The following is a 22,556-nucleotide window of genomic DNA, read 5'->3' on the forward strand; positions in this document are numbered from 1 at the left end:
AGATTTTCAAATGGTAATAGTGATTATATACTGATCAGTAGATAAATTTTCAGGTCCTCTTTGGTTAAAGAAAGAGGCTTTGAAGGGGTAAGGGAAAGAGGGCCTTAAGCATAAGCATATTCATAGTGGCACAGGCTTGTAATAATAGTAATTATAATTATATCATTGAAATAATAAAGCTGGAAATTTAAAGAGAAGTTAATAACTGCAGCTCTTAGAGTTATTTCAGTAGCATTTTTTTTCAAGTATTGATCTTCATCAGTTAAAAAAAATTCTGTTTTTATTTCACTTCTGTAGATGTTTTTATACAGTATCCCGGAAAGAAGCAACTGAGATGCTTGAGAAGAACCCTTCCTTGGGAAATATGATCCTGAGGCCTGGTAGTGACAGTAGAAACTACTCCATCACTATCCGGCAGGAGATAGAGTATGTTTAACTCAAAAATGTATGGAATTGTTAAAAGCATGATATCACTTTAGAAAGCGAAGTCACATAAGTTCAGATCAGTACCTGCTATGTGTTTTGTTGGGGCTAAAAATATGAACACAAGAGTAGTGAGGGAATGTTATGTAAGCAATGCTAAAGACTGAGCCAAGGCTAATACTTGCAGTAAGGAAGAAGAAGAAGGAGTAAATTACTTTGGTCCTGGATGTAGTTCTATTGTTCATTCATGTCAATAAATATTTATTGAGCAACTACTATGGGCCAAGTAACATTCTGGGTACTGAGGCTACGGCAATGAACAAAACAGTATCCCTGGTTTAAAAGGTTTACATTCTTGTAAGGAGACACAGACTATAAATAAATACATAACTAAAAATATCACATATATGGTAATAAGGTCTATGGAAGTAAAATAAAGCAGGATGAGGGAAATGGGAACTCTCAGAAGCAATAGAGAGAAAATTTTTCCGGTTGCTCTTTGTTTTAATATACAGTCGTCAGGGAAGGCCTACTTTATTAGCTGACATTTAAGCAGAGGCATGAAATAAGTGAGGGAAAAAAACATGCCAATATTTGGGAAAGGGCATTCCAGGCAGCAAGTGCATATGCCCATAGGCAGGAGAAGGCTTGGTTTGTTCAAAAATAAAAAGAGGCCGCTGTGACTACAATGGAGTGAGCAAGGAGAAAGTGGTAGGAGATGAGATTCCAGAGGTGGGGGTAGGGACTGATCACTATGAGTCCTACAGGTCATTGTAGGGACAAAGGTTATACTCTGAATGACATGAGAGGCCACTGGACTGTGATGAATAGAGAAGTGACATAATCTGACTTATCTATAAAAAGGACCACTTAGAAGCCTCTTGTCAAGGTTAATCATTTCTTTCTGGTAAAACGGTTTACCTTTGATAAAGCCAGTAACACTTAAATGCAAAAGTTGATTTTTCTGTGTAGCTAGGGTGGTTGGATCTTTTAAGGTCCACTCCAGCTCTCAGAGTCCATGAAAACTTGCATTTCAATAGGGACTCTGGCTTAGTTAATGCTCTCACAGCTGATAATATAATTAAAATAGAGATTTTTGTCCTGAATGAAAATATTCAATAAATGATTATTTTTCATATAAAAGCATAAACAGAACTTTGATTCTTGAATTTGCCATTCTTTCTTGGGGAAAATATTCTATTATTTTTTTTTTAGCTATAACATATCTATCAATGAATCTATCTACCAGTCCACCACCAATATCAATAATTCCAAATAGATTAAATATGAAGATACTGACAGCAAATAAAGGCAGTAAAAAGAAAACAATCACTCACAGGACAAAATTAAAATTATGGCATCACGGCTGCAATGCTAGTATGAGCCATGGCTCAGTAAGCTTCATTCATTTGCCAATTACTCCATATAAACAAAGACTTGTCTTCATATACTAGCTATATGTGCACTGAAAAGATGGCAAGAATGTTAGATGGTAACTGAGATGCTAGTTCTGTGTGTGAAGTAAGAGAATCTGTGTGTGTGTGTATTTTTCCACAATGAATAACTATGTTGAACTTAACTTTCTTGCGGGGACACTATTTTTTCTGCTTATTATAGGCTAACATTCAGAGTTAATGGATTTTCAACTAATATGGTAGAACATCATAGATTACTCAGTTATAACTATTTGATTTATAATTTAATTGGCTATCTTGAAACAAAACCAAAAGAAACAAAAGTTATGACTGCTATTAAATATCAGTAAGCTTAGAAGAACTCCTGGGAGAAAAGCGAGCTTGTCCTTTTTCAAGGTTTAGGAAACTGAGTATCACATAAAATACAGAATGTCTTTAACTGTTTACTTCTAGTTTAAAAAATAAGAGTGTATAAAACTGAATTAAAATTTACCTTGCAGATTTTTTAAAAAGAAATTTAATCTAACTGCTTGAAAGCTAAATTAGATCACACATCTAATTTAGCTTTCAATTCTTCTTGGTTGGATTGAGTGTTTTATCCATTTGCATGTGAATCTTGTGTTACTATTCTGCATGAAAAGAACAAAATCCCAGACCTAGTGGATCTTTAAAGACAGTGTATTTCCTGCACACAAACAGCCCGGTCTCTTTTAAAGTGATCTAAATTAGTCCAACTTTTGCATTGCAGTTTCCGTGCTATGAAAAATAACAGGGTTTTCTGCTGTAGATGTGGTTTATGACCAAATGCAGTGAGTTTCTATACTTAGGATATGAATTTAGCATAGTCACAGTTTTTACTTATATTTATATTGTATTTAAGCTATATTTAAACTCATAAGAAAGAGTCTGGCAAAAGAGTCCATATCTAAGTTACATAATTCTAATTTTAGTCAACTCACTTACAGTTTGAATTCATATAGAAATTCAGGCTTTTGTACAGCTGATGGTTATAAAACCTTACAATATTTCATAAAACTAATCACCCCTCCCCCCAAAAAAAGTTCATATTTAGAAAGCAATGAGTGAGAGAAAATGGTCAAACTAGAGCATTCTAACACTGGAGTCCATATGTGCTTATTTAGGCTTTGGGGAATAGTTTATACCTGGAAGTGGCTTAGAAAAATTTTAACTGTTATTGCTCAAGTTTTCCTTAAAAACTAGATATATCTGTGATGTTAAGGATTGTTATATGTGTTTTCTAATGCCTCAAAACAGGTCTTTCAGAATGCCTGGATTTAATATCTTCTGTTTAGAAGATCACTTAATTTTAAAGGATAGCAATTGTAGAGAGTAATAGAATTTTAGCTTGTTAGACTGTAAAGCTTAATATAAAGACTTTGGCAGAAATCTAGACTATTGGGAAGCACCTGTGTTACCCACAAAACCAATTCATTCTCTTACAGGTTGTAGGAGAATGTTCAGCCACGCAAGTTTAGATGAGTGTGTCTGGTAAAACACTAGCTGAAAAGGACAAGTTGGTTTACAAAGCAGTACTTGAAAGTAAAATTATCTCCATCTGTTAACACATCAGCTGTGGGAGGGAAGACTGTAGCTTTCAGGAAAAAGCAAAAGTCATTCAATGCCAAATTATCAGGTGACTCCTCTCTTGATGTAAAATATCATCCACCTTTACCCAGCCCGGTGGTGTGTGAATTCATAAGACATAAAGCTATTCTTACAACAAACCTTATGATTTGGTTTTGTTTTCTTCAAATTGTTATGACTACGTGGCAAGCTAGTAGTATAAACACTTTGGAAAGTCACTAGCCAAGAAAGCAGTAGAAAATATTTACCCAAAATTCATTCTTTTGCAAAAATTGAGATCAAAAGCCAAGAACAAGTATTTATAACCACATTTAAAGCCACTCATTTTTTTTAAAGACAGGTTATTTCTTCTTTGAGGTCAATTAGGAAACTTCAATATAGCAAATTTTATCAATCTCATTTTTTCCCTCTCTTTTTATTCCTCTGGAAAAACAAAACAAAATATGAAAGAAAAACAAAAGTCTAAAATAAGAGTCAAAGCTTACGTGACTTCAATGGAATTTTTTTTCTACCTTATTTTCTGCATCAGAGCTTAGTCCTATTAGTCAAAAGTTCCAAGAGACTCTGCTAATCTTTGCTACTTTTCCTCCCACAGTGTTGCCATGAATGATGATGATGATGATGTGATGGCAATTACTAACAACAACAATCATTGTCCCCACTCACAGGATACCATTTGTGGGTGCTGTGTTGAGTGCTTGACAAACATTTCCTTCAGGCACAATGAAAGCTAAAACAGACGTTATTTTCCATGTTTTCCAAATGAAGAAGCTGAGACTTACAGAAACTACTAGGTTAAAACAATGAATTTTAAAAACAGCAAAAAAATAGTTATAATTTACTGAGTGTTTAAATATTCCAGACACTTTACTAAGAACTTTTCAAACATTAATTTACAAGAGCCCTGTGAGGAAAGGCATTACCATCTCGATTCTATAGATGAGGAAATGAAGGCTCAGAGAGCACACACAACAGAATGAGAATTTGAACCTAGATCGTTCTGGTTATAAAGGCCATGCCCTTCAATCGTTCTATCAGTCTTCCAAGGAATAATAATCATGTATTTATTAATCATTTAGGAATACAGGCATTCTAATTGGAATTGGCGCGAGTTTTCAAAGTAACTGTATGATTATATACCTCTTTTCAGGTAGGGATAAAAAGAATGCCAGAGCCAACCACCCCAAAAGAGGGTACTTGTAAGACCTCCTCTGTCCATAAATGTTTCCTTCATCAGTCTGTAACTGATTTCTGAAGGTTCAGCATTGAGAAATAGCCTTTTTTTTTTTTTTTTTTAAGGGAGAGAGTTGTTTAAGTTTTACCCCTTGTTTTGAAAGTAAAGCTCTAGAATAAACCACTGGAATAAAATGATTAGCTGTTTTCCAATGTGATATCCAGCTGAGAGAAGATTCAGATATGAGTAGATGAGAGAGTCCCTTGAATAGAAGTGTAGTTCAGTTCTAGAGGAACGTGACCTGGAAATAGAGACAGGAGTGATGAAAAAGAAGGTGGGTGGCTGTGTAGACAAACCTAAACTAATAAACAATTTTGCTTTAGACAACTTCTATAAATTGGACATATGTTAATTCGTTTGTCTTTCAAGCAAATGGCAGCGTAATAAATGCTGTTAACTTTTCAACAATAGAAAAAGTCTTGGTCCTAACACTGTTGCCATATGAATCAAGGGAATTCAAGGCAAACATATTGACTTCTGCTCTCAGTATAAATTAGTTCTAGCAAATAGCTCTATGACATGGCCTCCTAATATTTTAAAATTCAGTTTCCTAAGTATTTATTGTGTGCCTAATGCTGGAATACAAAGGTGAACAGAATGTGCTTCTTGTTCTTAAGCAGTCTAGTCAATGAAATACAGTGTGTTTAGGGCAGTAATAATTTAGAGTGCTATGAGACTCTAGAAGAGGAATACATTAAGAGTCATCTGCTGTACTTACATTCTCACCTACGTTTTCCGTATCTCTAACACCTAGCATTTTCCATATCTCTAAATCAGCCCTGAAGTTAGCAAATGTTCAAGGTGGTATATGAGCTAGAAAGAAGAACAGCCATTGAGGGTTTTCTGCTTGGAACAGTGATGAGGTGGAGTAGAAAGTAATTTGCCCTCAGTAATTCTTTCTATTTCCCTTTTAATATAGAGAATATGTATTTGATTTGTATATGCCTACATAGGATTTTATAATGTTGTCTACTTTGTAAGTTACTGGCATTTAAAAAAATAATTTATTCCTGAAAGACTTTCAATTCTTGGTAACTTTTTTTCTCTGTTATTCTTTCTCATTTACCCACTCAATGACCTAGGCTTCCTATATCCCTAGTGTATAACCTCCCAAAAAGAGATAGAGAGAACCAGGTAAATAGAAAAACAAAAACCACCACAGTTTTTTGCCAACCACAGTCATGGGAACATAGGTTTTACTATACAGGTGATATTTTACACTCACTTTAATTTGACCCAATAGTATACTCTTATGGAGATTAACCATTTTTTTCATTTTAGCATGCCAAGAATCAAGCACTACAAAGTGATGAGTGTAGGAAACAACTACACTATTGAACTGGAAAAACCTGTAAGTAGCTATTTCCTTGTTGTTGCTGAATTTTCTCCTTCTTCTTCCCAAACCTACCTTATAGAATACAAAGAAAAGTGGAAAGGTAGACTCCTTCCTTGCCTAGGAACATAGTGCTGGTGAAAAACAGCAGTGTTAAGGAGCCCTGGAGGTGAGGGCTCATCCTTAGATATCCAGGATGAGAAGTGAGACACAAGAGCAGGTGAATGAGGCAGAGTAGAAGATAATCTGCTAATAATTCTTTCCACTTTTCTTTCTCTGCAAATCTTTATCAATATAATTTTTTTCAGGGAGAGAAAAAATATTTTTGTTAAGCATCTATTTTACATCCTTCAATTATAAATATTTCATTGTGCTTATTTCTAATGGGAAAAAAATCTGTGAATGCTTAATCTTCTAATACCCGCCATGCAGAAGTTCAAAAACCCCCCTCTTAATAGCAACATAATAGTGAAGAAAGGGTTTCTTCCTTGTCTGCAACCCCTCTCCTATCCCAAGTGACTTATCATGGGGCTAATGATATAATATTGTAACCATTAGATACTATGTTAGGCACAGAGCTAAGTACTTGACATATACCATCTAATTTAATCCTTATCATTACCCTGAGGTAATGCTTATTACACAGGTGGGAGAACTGGTATTTACACTGGTCTCAACCCATGAGAATGTAGTAATGTGGCCTATGGCCCAGGGTGGTGGAAAAAATGGAATATAACTCTGTAATCTTAGGCTGCAGTGGTGGGAAGATTAGGCCAGGAAAGTGATAGCACTTAAATGGAACCAGTGGGTCTTGAAGATATTTATGACATCTTCTCTAAAATTGAGCTCCTAGATCCTCTGCCTCTCCAGGCCCATTGTGTTGATCAAGCAGAGAAAGGGTCAGTATGGTTCAATTTCTTGTGTTTTGACCATAACCCTTAGAGTGCAGTAGTGACCTTTGCCAAGAGCAAGACAACTGCTGATTCATAGACCCCACCTTACATCTTTGCCCTAAATGCTTCCCAGAGCTTCTCAGTTCTCATGTCCATGCCTGACTGGGCTTTTTCAAAAATTCTAATGAAGGACACAGAGAACTAGATTGCTGAAGGATAATCCAAATAACCAAGTGACTAGAAGCAATTGTCAGAGAAGAAGAAAATGCCTCTGCAACCAGTGAACTGGGGCTCATCTACCTGTCATTAGCCCAAACAGTCCCCAGCGTAAGGAAAGCTAACAGCCTGGATTATTTTTTCACCTTTCACACTCCCCAACCCTACACTTAAACCAGGTCATCATTTTGTAAATGTTTTTTCCTCTTCAAGGTTACTAGGGATATTGAGATTTAACCTGATTTTACTTGTATAAAAATATTGATTTGGGAGTAGCAACAGATTTCACTTACTCCTAGCCAAGTAAATTATCCTGTTACAATGAGATATTAAAATGCTAAATTCTCTGGCTTTAAGGGTTCTGAGGTTTTAAGCAGAAGAAACTAACTGTGGTTAACTTAAGCAAAAATGACTTTATTTGAAGAACACAGGAAGCACACAGAATGACTGGAAGGCTAGAAAACCTCCAGGGACTAGGAAGCAGTTACTTATAGTAAGAACCATCTGATTAGGAATCTGCTATTCTTTCCTATTCCTCTACTCAAGTTCAAATTTCAGGAAGGGAGCCTTTTCTGGACTAACTTGAGTCACATTCTTATGGATGACTGGGGAAGAGCAGAGTACCTAATTATTGTCCACCAGCATGCATCCAATGGGAAAGGGATAATTCCTCAACAGAAATCAGATATGGTTATAATGGAGAAATAAAATGCATGAGTGGGTAAAACCATGGCCATTCAGTAAGCCATTTAAGTGAGGTACTGACATGATTTTCTGGAGGTCAGGAAATATACAGTAATCTCCAGTAAATTTCAGTTGAGCTTTCTGTTACTCTATCTTTACACAGGTTACACTCCCAAATCTTTTCAGCGTCATTGATTATTTCATGAAGGAGACTCGAGGAAATTTACGACCATTTATATATTCAACTGATGAAACCCTTGGTATGTTCTTCACTTTATTGCTGTATTAAGGAAAGCAAAACGAAACAACAACAAAAAACCCTGTATATGATTTGTAATACCAACCAGGTAGGACTGTAGTTCAGCCTTTAAATTTATCCATTTGGAAATCATTTTGTCACTGACTCTGTTAAAATAAGGAAGTACCAATACATCTTGGGGGATAAAGTATAGGTTCATTCCAGAGAAAGAAAAACCCTGAGGCATGTATTGTGACTATTTATTCCATCATTCTACTTGGCTTTATCAAACAAGTTCAGAGATAAGAAGAAAAGCATACTCATATAGAGTCATGGAAAACAAACCGTGAATTTAAAGGTATGGTCTGTCAACAATGTCAGATGCTCTAGACAGATTAAAATAGATGAGGATTAAGGAGAGACTATGGGAACTGGCCATTAGGCAGTAGATGATTTGAGAGAGAGGTCTTATTCTACCATAAAGGCAGAAGTCAGAGTGCAAGATAACAAGGAGTGAGTGGGTAGTGAGGAACTACAGATAAAAATTGTAGTCACGATTGGCTACAGAATTTCTGGGGCCACTGTTCATAAATTATTAAGAATTTCAAAACAGTGATAGCAGACCATTAAACCAAGCATGGGACCCTGTGCAACTGCACAGTTCAGACGACCATGAGGCTGGTCCTGTCTGTAGTCCAGTTTTTGGCAGAGCAGGGCAGGCTGGATGTGATAGTTTCTCTTCATCGTTTGAAACAAGCTGTAAACAGGAGAAACAAAATACCTCCAGCTTGTTTAGATTCAGTTACCAAAACAAGTCCCTGTTCCTACAGATTATGAGGGGAAAACAACTTTGGCTACCTGCCTCATGACATATCTAGAAAGTCTCACTAATTAAAAGGATAGTAAGCTTAAAAGTCCAAGTTTTAAAACATGGCTATGAGTCTTGTGATGCCAAAACTAAGAGTCTGGAGGAACTTTTGAAAATTATCCAGCACAGTGTCTGTATAGGAATCACTTGCACACTCAGTACAGAAAACATCTCTAAGATGTGACCATTTAGCTTGTTTGAAAATTTCTAATGATAGTTGCACCTACTTTTTGAGGCAGCATAGTTCACTTTTGGTTAGCTTTCATATTAGAGAATTCTTCCTTAATATTGAGTGTGAAACATTTCTTCCTTTAATTTCTACATATTAACCCAATTTCTGGCTTTAAAACAACACAGGGTTTTAAAAAGCCCATCAAATATTTAAAAACAGGGGCTGGCCTGGTGGAGCAAGTGGTTAAGTGCGCGCGCTCCGCTGCGGCGGCCTGGGGTTTGCTGGTCCCGATCCCGGGCGCGCACCGATGCACCGCTTGGCAAGCCATGCTGTGGCGGCATCCCACATAAAGTAGAGGAAGATGGGCATGGATGTTAGCCCAGGGCCAGTCTTCCTCAGCAGAAAAAGAGGAGGATTGGCAGATGTTAGCACAGGGCTGATCTCCACACACACACACACACACACACACACACTTAAAAACAGCCATTTAGTCTTAGTCTGTTAGTCTCTCTGTCATCTATCCCTTATCAGTTCCTTCAGCTCTCTCACTCTCATCTTTGACCTTCTCTGTACACTAATTTCTGAACATTTCTCTTAAAATATAACCACAAGGGATGAACACATTACTATAGATATGGCCAGCATAATACATTACCTGGGCTTTATGCAGGAAAACACCACCTAATAGAAATCTCTGGGAATGAGCTGTTAATATAAGCCTTTTTTTTTTTTTTTCTTCAGAGAGCGAAGGATTTCCTGTAACATCTCTAAAATAAAAAAATCTTTAGGGGAGAGGGGAATCCAATATAATTAGCCTCCTCCATGAATGATATTGTGTCAGTTATCTAGTGCTGTGTAATAAACCACTCCCAAAACATGGTGGTTAAATCAACAACCATTTTTTTTGCTCACAATTCTGTGCCTCAACAATTTGGATTGGATTCAGTTGGGCAGTTCTTCTGCTAGTCTCACTTGGTGTCACTGATACGACTATAACCAGCTGGTGGCTTGACTGGGGCTGGATGGTCCAACTTGGCCTCATTCACACAGCTGGTGCTGGTGGTCAGCTGGGGCTGGCTGAACCACTCTCTTCATGTGGTCTTTAATCCTTGAAGAGGTTGGCCCAGGATCTCTTACTTGAGATCTCAGAGCAGTTAAGGAGAGAAGGGTAGCTATATGTCCTTGGGCTAGAAATTCTTAATGTTGAGGATAAAGTATGGATCTCTTGGAGCTTTTAGTACAGGAGAAGCTGTGAAATGAATAAATAATTCCAAGTGTGGTATGTCTTACATACAGGAGCTATATTTCTTTCAAAAAGTATTCAATTTTTTGGAAAGAAAAAATTACAATAAAATTCACTCTTTATTAGTATACAGTGCCATGAGTTTTGACAACCACCACCACAATCAAAATCTTCATATTTAGTCGATCCTTCTTCTCACCCACAATCCCTGGCAACCACTGATCTATTTTCCATTCCTCTAGTTTTGCATTTTCCAGAAGGTCATATAAATGGAATCATAGTATGGAACATTTTGATTTCTTTCCTCATAATGTCTAGATTCACACAAGTGTTGTATTACTAATTTTTTCTTTTTTATTGCTGAATAGTATTTCACTGTTTGGTGGTGCTAGTTTGTTTATTCATCCATCAATTTAAATGTATTAGGGTTGTTTCCAGTGTTTGGCAATTATTAAGCTATATAAATATTCATATACAGATTTTTATGTGAACACAAGTCTTCATTTCACTTGGGTCAAATATCTAGGAATGAGATTACTTGGTCATATAATAAGTGTCTGTCTAACTTTATAAGAAACTGCCAAACTGTTTTCACAAGTGGTCCTACCTTTTTGCACCTCTGCCATCAATGTCTGAGAGTTCTAGTTGCATCTTTGGTAGCAGTTGGTATTGTCATTTTTAAAAAGAGTTATTTTAGGGCCAGCCCTGGTAGCCTAATGGTTAAGGTCAGCACATTCTGCTTTGGCGGTCTGGGTTTGGTTCCCGGGCATGGACCTACACCACTCATCTGTTATTCTAATAAGAGTATAGTGCTATCTCTCTGTGGTTTTAATATGCATTTCCCTGATGATTAATGATGTTGAGCATCTTTTCATGTGCTATTTGCCATTCATATATCTAATATGGTAAAATAACTGTTTAAATCTTTTGCTCAATAAAAAAAATATTTTTATTAGGTTGTTTGCTGTCTTATGGTTGAGTTTTGACAGTTCTGTGCATATTCTGAATACAAGTTGTTTGTCAGATATGTGACTTGCAAAAATTTTCCATTTGTTTTTTCATTCTTTTAACAGTGTCTTTTGCAGAGCATAAGTTTTAAATTTTGATGAAGTACAAATTATTAATTTTTGCTTCTATAAATCATACTTTTGTTGTCATATCTGAGAATTTTTTGCCCAATCCAAGATCACAAAGATTTTTTTCCTATGTTTTCTTCTAGAAGTGTTATAGTTTTATGTTTTACATTTAGGTCTATAATCCATTTGGAATTAATTTTTGTTTAGGTGTGAAGAATAGATCAAAGTTTATTTTATTTACATTTAGGTATGTAATTGTTTTAGCACCATTTGTTAAAAAAAGATCATCCTTCCTTCATTAAATAGCCTCTGCACCTTTGTAAAAAACCAACTGACTATATTTTTATGGATCAGTTTACATTGATATATGTTCCTACCTTTTGCCAATACTATGCTATCTTGATTACTGTAGCTTTACGGTAATTTTGAAATCAGGAGGTATGAGTCCAACTTTGTTCTTTTCAAAATCGTTTGGACTAGTTTCTTTTCCTTTCAGTAAAAGTTTTAGAATCAGCTTGTTGTTATCTACAGAAAAATTCTCCTGGGTTTTGATTTGGACTTGGTTGAATCTGTAGGTCAGTTCAGGGAGAACCGACATCTTGAGTCTTCTAATTGAGGAATAAGTATATACCTCCATTTATTTAGGTTGTTTTTGATTTCTTTCACAGTTCTTTGTAGATTACAGCATATAGATCCTGTATATATTTTGTTAGATTAATACCTAAGTATTTAGTTTTTTGGTGCTATTATAAATGATACTGTTTTGTAATTCCAATTGTTTATTGGTAGTATACAGAAATACGATTTTTGTATATTGACCTTGTATTCCAAGACTCTGCTAAACTCACTTATTCATTTCTAAAAGCTTATTTTTTGTAGATTTTCTGGAATTTTCTATGTAGAAGTCATGCTATCTGTGAATAGAGGCAGTTTCAGTTGACGTTTTCCAATCTGGATACCTTTTACTTATTTTTCCTGTATTATTGCACTGGCTGGGATGTCCAGAACAGTGATGAATAGAAATGATGAGAGTGGACATCCTTGCCTTGCTCTCAGTTTTAAAGGAAAAACATTTGGGCCGGCCCCGTGGCTTAGCGGTTAAGTGCGCATGCTCCGCTGCTGGCGGCCCGGGTTCGGATCCCGGGCAGGCACCGACGCACCGCTTCTCCCGCCACGATGAGGCCGCGTCCCACATACAGCAACTAGAAGGCTGTGCAACTATGACATACAACTATCTACTGGGGCTTTGGGGGGAAAAAAAACGTTAAAGGAAAAACATTCCATCTTTCACTAATAAGTATGATGTTGGCTGTAGGTTTTTTTAAAAAATGCCCTTTATCAGATTGAGGAAGTTCCTAGTTTCCTGAGAGGTGTTTTGTTTGTTTTTAAATCATGAATGGATATTGAATTTTGTCAAATGATTTTTCTGTATCTACTGAGATGCTCACATGATTTTTCCTTTTATTTAGTTAATATGGTGAATCAGTTGTTTGATTTTTCACTTTTGAACCAGCCTTGCATATACCCACTTGGTCATAATGTATTATCTGTTTTTTTAAAATAATTATTTTCTCTAGTTTTGGTATTAATGTAATGTTGGCATCAAAAAATGAGCTAGGAAGTATTCCCTCTTCTTCTATAGTCTGAAAAGTGTGTGTAGGATTGGTATTATTTCTTGCTTAAATATTTGGTAGAATTTACTCAATGAGCCTTATGGGTATGAAGATTTCTTTGCTGGAAGGTTTTTAACTATGAATTCAACTTCTTTAATAGATGTAGGACAATTCAGATTATCTGTTGAGTGAATTTTGGTAGTGTCTTTCAAGGAATTGGTTCATTTTTTCTAAGTCTTTGAATTAGTCTTCTGGCCCAGGGCCTGGCAGGGTGGAAACTGATGGATGTTGGTAGAATAAATCGATGAATCAATGCCTAAGCATAGCACTGGGGAAGGAAAAAGCAACCTCCCTGCTTCCTAGAGGAAAACTGTCACTTTCAGAAAAACGAAAGGACCATCGCAAGTCCTAGAGCCCTGGTCACCGTATACTTACTACGTGCCAGGCACTGTGTGAGGTGCCAGGATTACGCGAATTGTCTCATTTTATTTCTCCTAACAATCTTATGAGGAAGGTATGATTATTATCTCCATCTTATGATCAAGAAAAGCAACATTTAAGTAGTTTTCATGCTGGCTAGTTAAAGAAGTCAAGTCAGAAACACAGCTAGTTAAGTGAAACTGGAATCCACACCCATGTTTATGTCTAATGCCTTTTTTTAAAACCTCAGTAGTTCTGCATCTCCAGTGATAGATTATTTGTATACAAATATTCATATTCTCTCTCTCTCTCCCCTTACTCCATCCTTTCCTGTTTCTGTGGGTTAGGAGTCTGGGTTTGGCTTAGCTGGGTCTTCTGCAAAGTTGCAGTCAAGGTGTTGGCTAAGGCTGGGTCATCTGAGATTTGACTGAGGAAGCATCCACTTCCAAACTCACTCAGGTTGTTTGGAGAATTCATTTCCTTGCAGCTGTAGGATTCATAGCAGCTGGCTTCTTCAAAGATAGCAATGAAGGGTAGGGGAAGGGAGTGAAGGCAGAAGGGAGGAGGGACTATAGAGCAAATCTACTAGCAAGATGGAGTCTTATATAATGTAACATAATCATGGGAATGACCTTTGTCATATAATGTAACATAACCATGGTAGGACATCCCATCACCTTTGCCATATTCTATTCGTTAGAAGTAAGTTACAGGTCCAACCTACCCTCAAGATATGGGGTTTACACAATTCGTGAATATCAGGAAATGGGAATCATGTGGGTTACCTTAAAGTCTGTCCACCACAGGGTGCATATGCTTTTAAGATTATCTCTCTTTGGTGGATTAACTCCTTTATCGTTATGTTAACTTTCCTTGTCCTGATGTGTACTTTGTCTGATATTAATAAAACCACTCCAACTATTTTTTTAAAAAGTGTTTGCATCATTTTTCTTTTTCAATCCTGTTACTCTTATCTATGTCATTCTATTTAAAGTAGGTTTCTTGGAGGCAACATATATTTAAGTATTGCTTTTTAAAAAAAATCCCATCTGAAAATTTCTGACTTTATTTACATTTAATATGGTTTTTGATACAGTTGGATTTGTCCAATATTTTATTGTTGTCTATTTGTCACTTGTTTTTCCTCTGTGGCCCCAACCTCAATCCTGCTCTCTTCTCAATAATCTGATTGCTTCTTAGTATTCCATTTTTATTTATTGACTTTTTGGCTATCCTTGTATTATTATTTATGGTTGCTGCTCTGGAAATTACAATATACATATCTAAATTTTCCCAATCTATGTAGAGTCAATAATTTTGCTACTTCAAAGAAAATGCAGAAGACTTGCAACCATATAGGTTCCTTTACTCTCCCCTCTTTAAGTTGTCATAGTACATCTACATAACATTGAAAACTCCAACAAATGATAATTTTTGCTTTCAACAGTTAAATATAGTAAAGAATTTGAGAAAACTAGTCTATTATTACCCAGATATTTTCCATTCCTGTTGTTTTCTTTTTCCTATGGTATCATTTCCCTTCAACTTGAAGAACTTCTGAGCCCATCCAGTGGATCTTTTATTTCAGATATTTTTTCATTTTGAAAATTTCTGCTTGGTTTTTATAGTTTTTCTTTGTCAAGCCTATCTATCCTTCCATTTGTTTCAAGAGTGTTTATCACCACTTCATGGAACATAGTTCTTCAAAGACTTTGATAATTTCAACATCTTGGTTATCTTAATGTTGGCATCTGTTGTGTTTTTCCTTGAGAATTGGTCATATTTTTCTGGCTCTTTGTTTATCAAGTAATTTTGAATTGTATTGTAGACATTTTGAACATTATGGCATGAGCCTCTAGGTCCTCTCAAAATTCTCTGGAGCTTTTTTTTTTTTTTCTTTTTTAAAGCAGGCAATCATTCTGAATAGACTGACCCAGTTCTGCCTTACTTTCTGTGGGAAGGGGTTCCAGCATCAGTTCAGTTTTCAAAGCCACTGTTATGTTGCTTTGGGTCTGTCTCATGCATGTGTATCTCTGAGCTTAGGCTGGGACTCAGGCAGTGGTTTATATCTTAGTTTAGTTCTTAAAGCCTTTGCTATCTGTTTTATATCTGTTTTGTGCATGCACAGCTCAGAGGTGAGCCTAGAACTTGTGTCACTTCATATATAAAACTAGGGGATGCTCTTTTCTAGCTCTCTCACTTCTCCAGGATTTCCCACACACTCTCTAGCTACCAGGTTCCTTTTTCCTGGTCTTCTAGGTAGAAAGATGGGGCTTCTTGAGTTGTAGCTACCTGTGCTGCCATGTAGTTCTGTGAGACCAGGGCTGCCCTTGGGGCAAAAGATAAGAGAAGACAAAGAAAAAAACACGAATTCCAGCCTTCCTCTCTCATTCCCCACTCCCCCCGCCCCATTCTTCAGACCACAGGGCCCACTTTTCCTGGTTTCTCTGACCAGAAGGATGAGTTTTCTCTTGGGGTTTTAGGTGCTCATGCTGCCACTGCTACAGTGCAGCACCTTGACTGGGACCATCCTCAAAGCAGGGCCACAAGAGAAAAAAGAGAGAATGGAAAGAAAGAACCAAAAATGGGCTGTTCATGTAAAATGTCAATACTTTTAGAAACAGACAACCAGATTATCATTGCTCTGGTGGCTGAACTGGTTCAGTTTTCTTTGTGATCAGGAACAAATTACTCAACCTCTCTGTATTTCAGATTCCTTGTTATAAGGATTATGAAACGACATATAAAAAGATGGAATTAGAGCGGCACATGGAGAGATACTTCAAATAATCAGACTATCTTCTGTAATATATTTTCTTTCAAAAGCAGAAAGATGACAGAAAAGTAAACTGGAAGAGTAAATGAATAGAAACAGGCCTTTATAAGAAAAACTACAAAAAGATTAAAACCCATCTTGACAAATAGTGCTGAAGTTTAAACGAAACTTTGGGGAACCCTACATTTGTTTCAGGAGTTTGGGCTCACCTAATTGGGGCATAGTGGGAATGCTAGAGCCCTTAGCTTTAATTTGCCTTAAGTTGGGAAATGGGAGATGTAGTGCACCTAAGGGTTAAAATCTGGAGACCTGGAGAAAGTTATTTCCAATAAAATACTACCAAAAAGAAAATGAGATTTTCTTTGATCCTTGTTAACCCATGTCAGCATTCAGCTTTCAAGAGATGACACCAGAGGGCAAGAACAATGATGGAACCAGAATGGTCAAAGATATCTCCTCAATTTATTTTTCCCAACTTCAGAAATTAGCAGTTTAAACTAAAAGCCACTTTAAAATATGGTAGGGTAGGTACCTGATATTAAGCTAGCCAGGGAGAAAAAAATGCTTCCTAGAGAAAAACTTACTAGGAATCAAGTTACAAGTCAATAAAATAAAAATTAAAAAAAGCATCTGAATATTCAGTATTTAATTAACATTTATTAAACACACCACCAATGTTCCATGTACAAGCAGGAAAATCAATTCACATTGAAAATAAAAAACTGTCCTGTTCCTCCATACTGGTTCTTTATTTAATCAAGCTTCTCCACCCACAATTTCTAGGCCAAGAACCCACCATAGAAGGGAGAGGAGAGAGGCTGAAGAAAAATCTACATATTGCATGAACCAAAATGGGAAACCTACCTTCTTCATGTACATTGGTAATTTATTATTTTCAAAAGGAAGATCTGACTTTTAAAGAAAATCACCTCTATTTTCCTGATCCTGATTACCAAGTCACTTAGCTGGACACCAGAATTAAACATTGTAGCATACAATTTCATTATCTTATCAGAATGAAACCAATTCAGCAGGAAACCACAGAATATAGCTGTGAGGGCAACTCAGAGATATATGCATTCCCATGCACGGATATAAGTTGAAAACATATGATCTTTTCCAAATGAAGTTTTTATTTCTCTAGGCTTCAGATAAATACATTTCTGTCTATACAGTTTCCAGAGCAGATTTTCTAGTTCTCGTAAATTCTAGGAATTCCAAAAAAGCCTCACTAGGTTTTCTTGAAATCTGATCTGACCAATTTATCAAATATAAGTCATTCTAATTAGGTAGCTAGAAACCAGAGACATGAAATGTACTAGGAAAAGCCCTTTCCCAATGGAAATACTCTATGCTACATTTTTTGTTACTGGAAATAAATGAAATTTATCAATTTCCATATTTTTCCCTGATGTTGTCTTTCTGCTAGCTCTAAAGCAACCCATACCTCCTTCTGTAAAAACATTAATGGTAAGGATGGTAAAAGGCTATATAATTATCCATTTCACAAGTATAACACAGTCAGATTGACTATAATCACTCAGAATTCTTTAAAAATACTGATTCCTCTGCCCCACACTAGATCTACTGAATCAAAATCTCAGGGATATTTTTTAATATTTTTTTTCCTGAAAAACAAGCTGTTAAATTGATTTTGAGGGTCATTCAATTTGGGAATCACTTGTGCAATCAACTAAGAAACAAAAGATATGGCTTATACTCCACTCCTGGTTCTAATTATTTGGAAGTTTGGCTTCTTTGGTTTCCTCATCTGAAAAAATGAAATGGTTAGAATGGATTTCTAAGGTCCTCTTAGCTCCAACATCTTATAAAGATGTGTCCTTATGAGAAAAGGAGATTAGGACACAAACACAAACAGAGGAAAGCCCATGTGAGACAGAGGGAGAAGATGACCATCTATAAGCCAAAGAGAAGAAATCAACTCTGTTGACACCTTGCTTTTAGGCTCCAGAACTGTGAGAAAATAAATTTCTGTTGTTTAAGCCACTGAGTCTGTGGTATTTGTTATGGCAACCCTGGCAAACTAATTCAATAAGTTATCTGGGATGCCTGAAAATAGGCAGAATACTAAGCCTCCTTCAGATAATTTCTGGGGTTGGTCCAGAAATCTGCTTTTTATCATACACCACAATAAAATTTGCTATACACACAAAGTTGGCAAACTACTTCTTTAAAATCTGTGATACCAAGTACGTTAACTGATGCAAAGATTTCAAAGATCTATCTATCTAATCTATCTCTTATTCTCAAGGCCTTACAATTGAGTTAGTCCAAATACAGTTAAGAAAGAGACTAAAGAGCTCCAATTTGTTACCGTCTCGAAATGTTAAGAGTGAATTCTTGTATTCTATAAGAAAATACAGTGCTTAATATAGAAAGCTTCAACAAAATGGACTCCTAAAGATGGCGAGGCAACGTGGTTGACTGCAATAAAGTGAAACGGAATGGACAAGGGAGAGAGAAATCAAAGCCCAGGGCCTGACCAAGGTGGAGAGTCTAATAGGAGACAACCAACACATTTAGTCTGGAGAAATAGGAGGAGAGTCACAAAAACTGCAGTTATTGAAATTGGCAGACGAAGACCATAAAATGGCCCTCATAGTTTAAATAATATTAGAAAATATCTGCAGGGGATAGGAAACTATAAAAAGTGACCCAGCAGCTTTAAAAAAGAGAACCAAACAGAACTTCTAGGACTGAAAAATACAACCAAAATTAAAAACAAAACGGACGGCTATAATAGTAAGTACATACTAAACAAATGAAGAGAAGTACACTAGAATATGAGTCAGAAGAAATTATACAGAATAAAGCATGACTAGACAAAAACAACTGGATTATATAGAAGAGAGGGTGATAAACATGGAAGGCAGAGTAAGTCTGCCATGTTTAATGAGAGTCGCCATAGAAGAAAAGAGAATGGGGGGAGGGGCAATATGTGAAGGAGTAATATCTGATACTCTCTCAGAACTAACCAAAGGCACAAATCTAGATTCAAAGAGCTGACCAAATCCCAAAAAGGATTAGTAAAAAGAAATTCACACCCAGGATTATTTAACACATATTTAACACAGGCTAATTATTTAACACATAATAATTAAACTGCATAAAATGAATGCAGATATAGATTTTTTTTTTAAAGGTGCAGTATTTATCCTGACAGCTGATTCAACAGCAATAGGGGAAGTCATAAGAGAGTAGAAAAATATCTCCAACATGCTGAAAGATAATAAAGACCAAATTCGAATTTTACATTCAGCAAAAATATCTTTGCAGAATGAGGGCAAAATAAAGACATTTTCAGACAGAGAAATCATGAGCAAGTATGCCACCGGTGGACTATCACAAAATGATGTTCTAAAGGAAATATTTCAGGTAGAAAGAAATTTATTCCAGATGGTAAGCCTGAGAAACAAAAAAGAATAAAAAGCAAAGAAAGTGATATATGTGTGTGAATAAATACAAACATAGAGTATATAAACAAAATAATAAAGTCTTGTAAAATTAAAAGACATTAAAGTATGTGACATCAGAATTAAATACATAACAAAAATAAAATCTATGACCATAGTATGCAAGTTGGGAATTAGAGTTATACTAGTTATTATGTCTGCATAATAAATAATTCCCAAACTTATTTGCATAAACAATCCACATTCATGGATTCTGTGGGTCAGGAATTTGGCAGAGCACAGCAGGGATGGTTTGTCTCTGCTCCATTAAGTCTAGGGCCTGGAATCATCTGGAAGCTTGCTTACTCTCATGTCTGACACCTGATGCTGGCTGTAGGCTGGGGGCCTCAGTTTCTCTCCATGTGGGCTATTTTAGGCTTCCTCAAAACATGATGTCTGGATTCCAAGGGTGAGCTTTTCAGGAAGGAGAGAGCAAGTAAGAGTGAGAGAGAGCCAAGTGGAAGCCATACAGCCTTTTATGACCTAACCTTAGAAGTCATTCAGAGTTACATATGCTACATTCTGTTACATTAGTTGAGGCAGTCATAAATTCTTGTTTGGGTTCAAGAGGAGCGGAAACAGATTCTGTCCCTGGATGGTGTTGGGTGATGGGTGGCAAGCTTCTAGAATAGCATGTGTGATTGGAAATATTGCTGTGGCCATTTGTGGAAACTATAATCTGCCAAAAGGTAAAGATAATGATTAACTTTAGTTTAACTTTATCTGAATATGCATGTTGTAATAAAGGGTAATCATCAAATGACAAAAGCAATTAAACTAGTAAAAAAATCAAATGTGTACGGCACAGGAAAAGAGAAATCATATCATTTATATTAAGAAAGAATTTAACATCAAGAATTGGTTAAACAGGTTTTGGGAGAACTGATAATGTCAGCAAGGGACATGACATTTAAGGGAAGAGGGTGGGATTACTAGAACCTGGAGGCCTAGAAGAGATACCCTGTAGAGTGTCAGAGAAAAGCTAAAGCCTGGGAACGAACAACAGCTATTGGGAGAAAAGCCATTGTTGAGGTGATGCAGACAATATCAGGAAGCAAATGGGAAGAGTAAAAGTCTCTTCTCCCTATCTCCAGCATTCCAGTCTCCTTCTAGTGCCCCCTATTTGTATAACCTAAAAGAAGCCAGATGGCAAAGGAGAAATGTAGTTTGCAAAGTTCCAGAATACAGAAGGGTGTTTAGAGTTGAGAGACATCAGTTAATACTCAGCATAAATGGATTTAAAAAACTAAATACAAATTTTAAAAAAGTAATAGAGAAAAAGGAATCACAAAATAAGCTAGATTAAAAAAACAAAACAAAACTCCCACTACCCCAAATAAGATGGCAGAAATAAATCTAAATATATCAATTATATTAAATGTGCAAACAGGCTAAGCGTTCCAGTTAAAAGACAAAGATTATCAAACTGGATTTAAAAAAAAACCCAAATCCGAACTCTATGCGGCAAATTAAGAATCATTCTCTTAAAATACCCAAGAGTCAAAGAGGAACTCCTTGGAAACAGTAATCAAAAACCTCCCCAAAAATTAAAGTCCAGGACCAGATGGCTTCTACCAAAAGAATTCTTGAATTCTACCAAACATTCAAAGAAGACTTAATAGCTATCCTTCTCAAACTCTTCCAAAAAATTGAGGAGGGGGGGAAGCTCCCTAACTCATTCTACGAAGCCGACATTACCCTGATACCAAACCCAGACAAGGACAACACAAAAAAAGAAAATTACAGGCCAATATCACTGATGAACACTGATACAAAAGTCCTCAACAAAATACTAGCAAATCGCATATAACAATACATTAAAAAGATTATACACCATGACCAAGTGGGATTTATTCCAGGTATGCAGGGATGGTTCAAAACATTCGCAAATCAATCAACGTAATACACCACATTAATAAAATGAAGAATAAAAACCACGTGATCATCTCAATAGATGCAGAGAAAGCATTAGACAAGATACAGCATTCATTTATGATAAAAACTTGGGGGAAACAAAATGGGTATAGAAGAAAAGTACCTCAACATAATAAAGGCCATATATGACAAACCCACAGCTAATATCATCCTCAATGGTGAAAAATTGAAAGCTATCCCTCTAAGAACAGGAATCAGACAAGGATGCCCACTGTCACCACTCCTATTTAACATAGTACTGGAAGTCCTAGCCAGAGCAATCACGCAAGAAAAAGAAATAAAAGGAATCCAAATTGGAAAGGAAGAAGTGAAACTGTCACTATTTGCAGATGACATGATTTTATATATAGAAAACCCTAAAGAATCCAACAAAAAACTTTTAGAAGTAATAAACAAATACGGTAAAGTTGCAGGATACAAAATCAACATACAAAAATCAGTTGCATTTCTATACACTAACAACAAAGTAGCAGAAAGAGAAACTAAGAATACAATCTCATTTACAATTGCAACTAAAAGAATAAAATACCTAGGAATAAACTTAACCAAAGAGGTGAAAGATCTGTACACCGAAAACTATAAAACATTGCTGAAAGAAACTGAAGAAGACACAAAGAAATGGAAAGATATTCCGTGCTCTTGGATTGGAAGAATTAACATAGTTAAGATGTCCATACTTCCTAAAAGCAATCTATAGATTCAATGCAATCCCCATCAAAGTTCCAACAACATTTTTCACAGACCTAGAACAAAGAATCCTAAAATTTATATGGAACAACAAAAGACCCCGAATAGCCAAAGGAATCCTGAGAAAAAAGAACAAAGCTAGAGGTATCACACTCCCTGATTTCAAAATATACTACAAAGCTATAGTAACCAAAACAGCATGGTACTGGCACAAAAACAGACACACAGATCAATGGAATAGAATCGAAAGCC

The 22,556-nt window shown here is 36.1% G+C and overlaps 1 protein-coding gene across 1 annotated transcript in view; it reads left to right on the plus strand.

Moving 5' to 3' along the window:
- STAP1 (signal transducing adaptor family member 1) overlaps nt 1-17,067 on the plus strand; it is a 37,768-nt gene extending 20,701 nt beyond the window's left edge. Inside the window, exons 6-9 of the mRNA XM_004419106.3 lie at nt 298-426; nt 5,959-6,028; nt 7,967-8,063; nt 16,993-17,067. Coding sequence (XP_004419163.1) covers nt 298-426; nt 5,959-6,028; nt 7,967-8,063; nt 16,993-17,054 — 358 coding nt within the window. The 3' untranslated portion in view covers nt 17,055-17,067. The remainder of the gene's footprint in view (nt 1-297; nt 427-5,958; nt 6,029-7,966; nt 8,064-16,992) is intronic.
- Nucleotides 17,068-22,556: the final 5,489 nt, after the last annotated feature.

This window comes from Ceratotherium simum, chromosome 8 (assembly GCF_057802395.1).
Source record: "Ceratotherium simum simum isolate JZ-2026a chromosome 8, ASM5780239v1, whole genome shotgun sequence".
Taxonomy (NCBI): domain Eukaryota; kingdom Metazoa; phylum Chordata; class Mammalia; order Perissodactyla; family Rhinocerotidae; genus Ceratotherium; species Ceratotherium simum.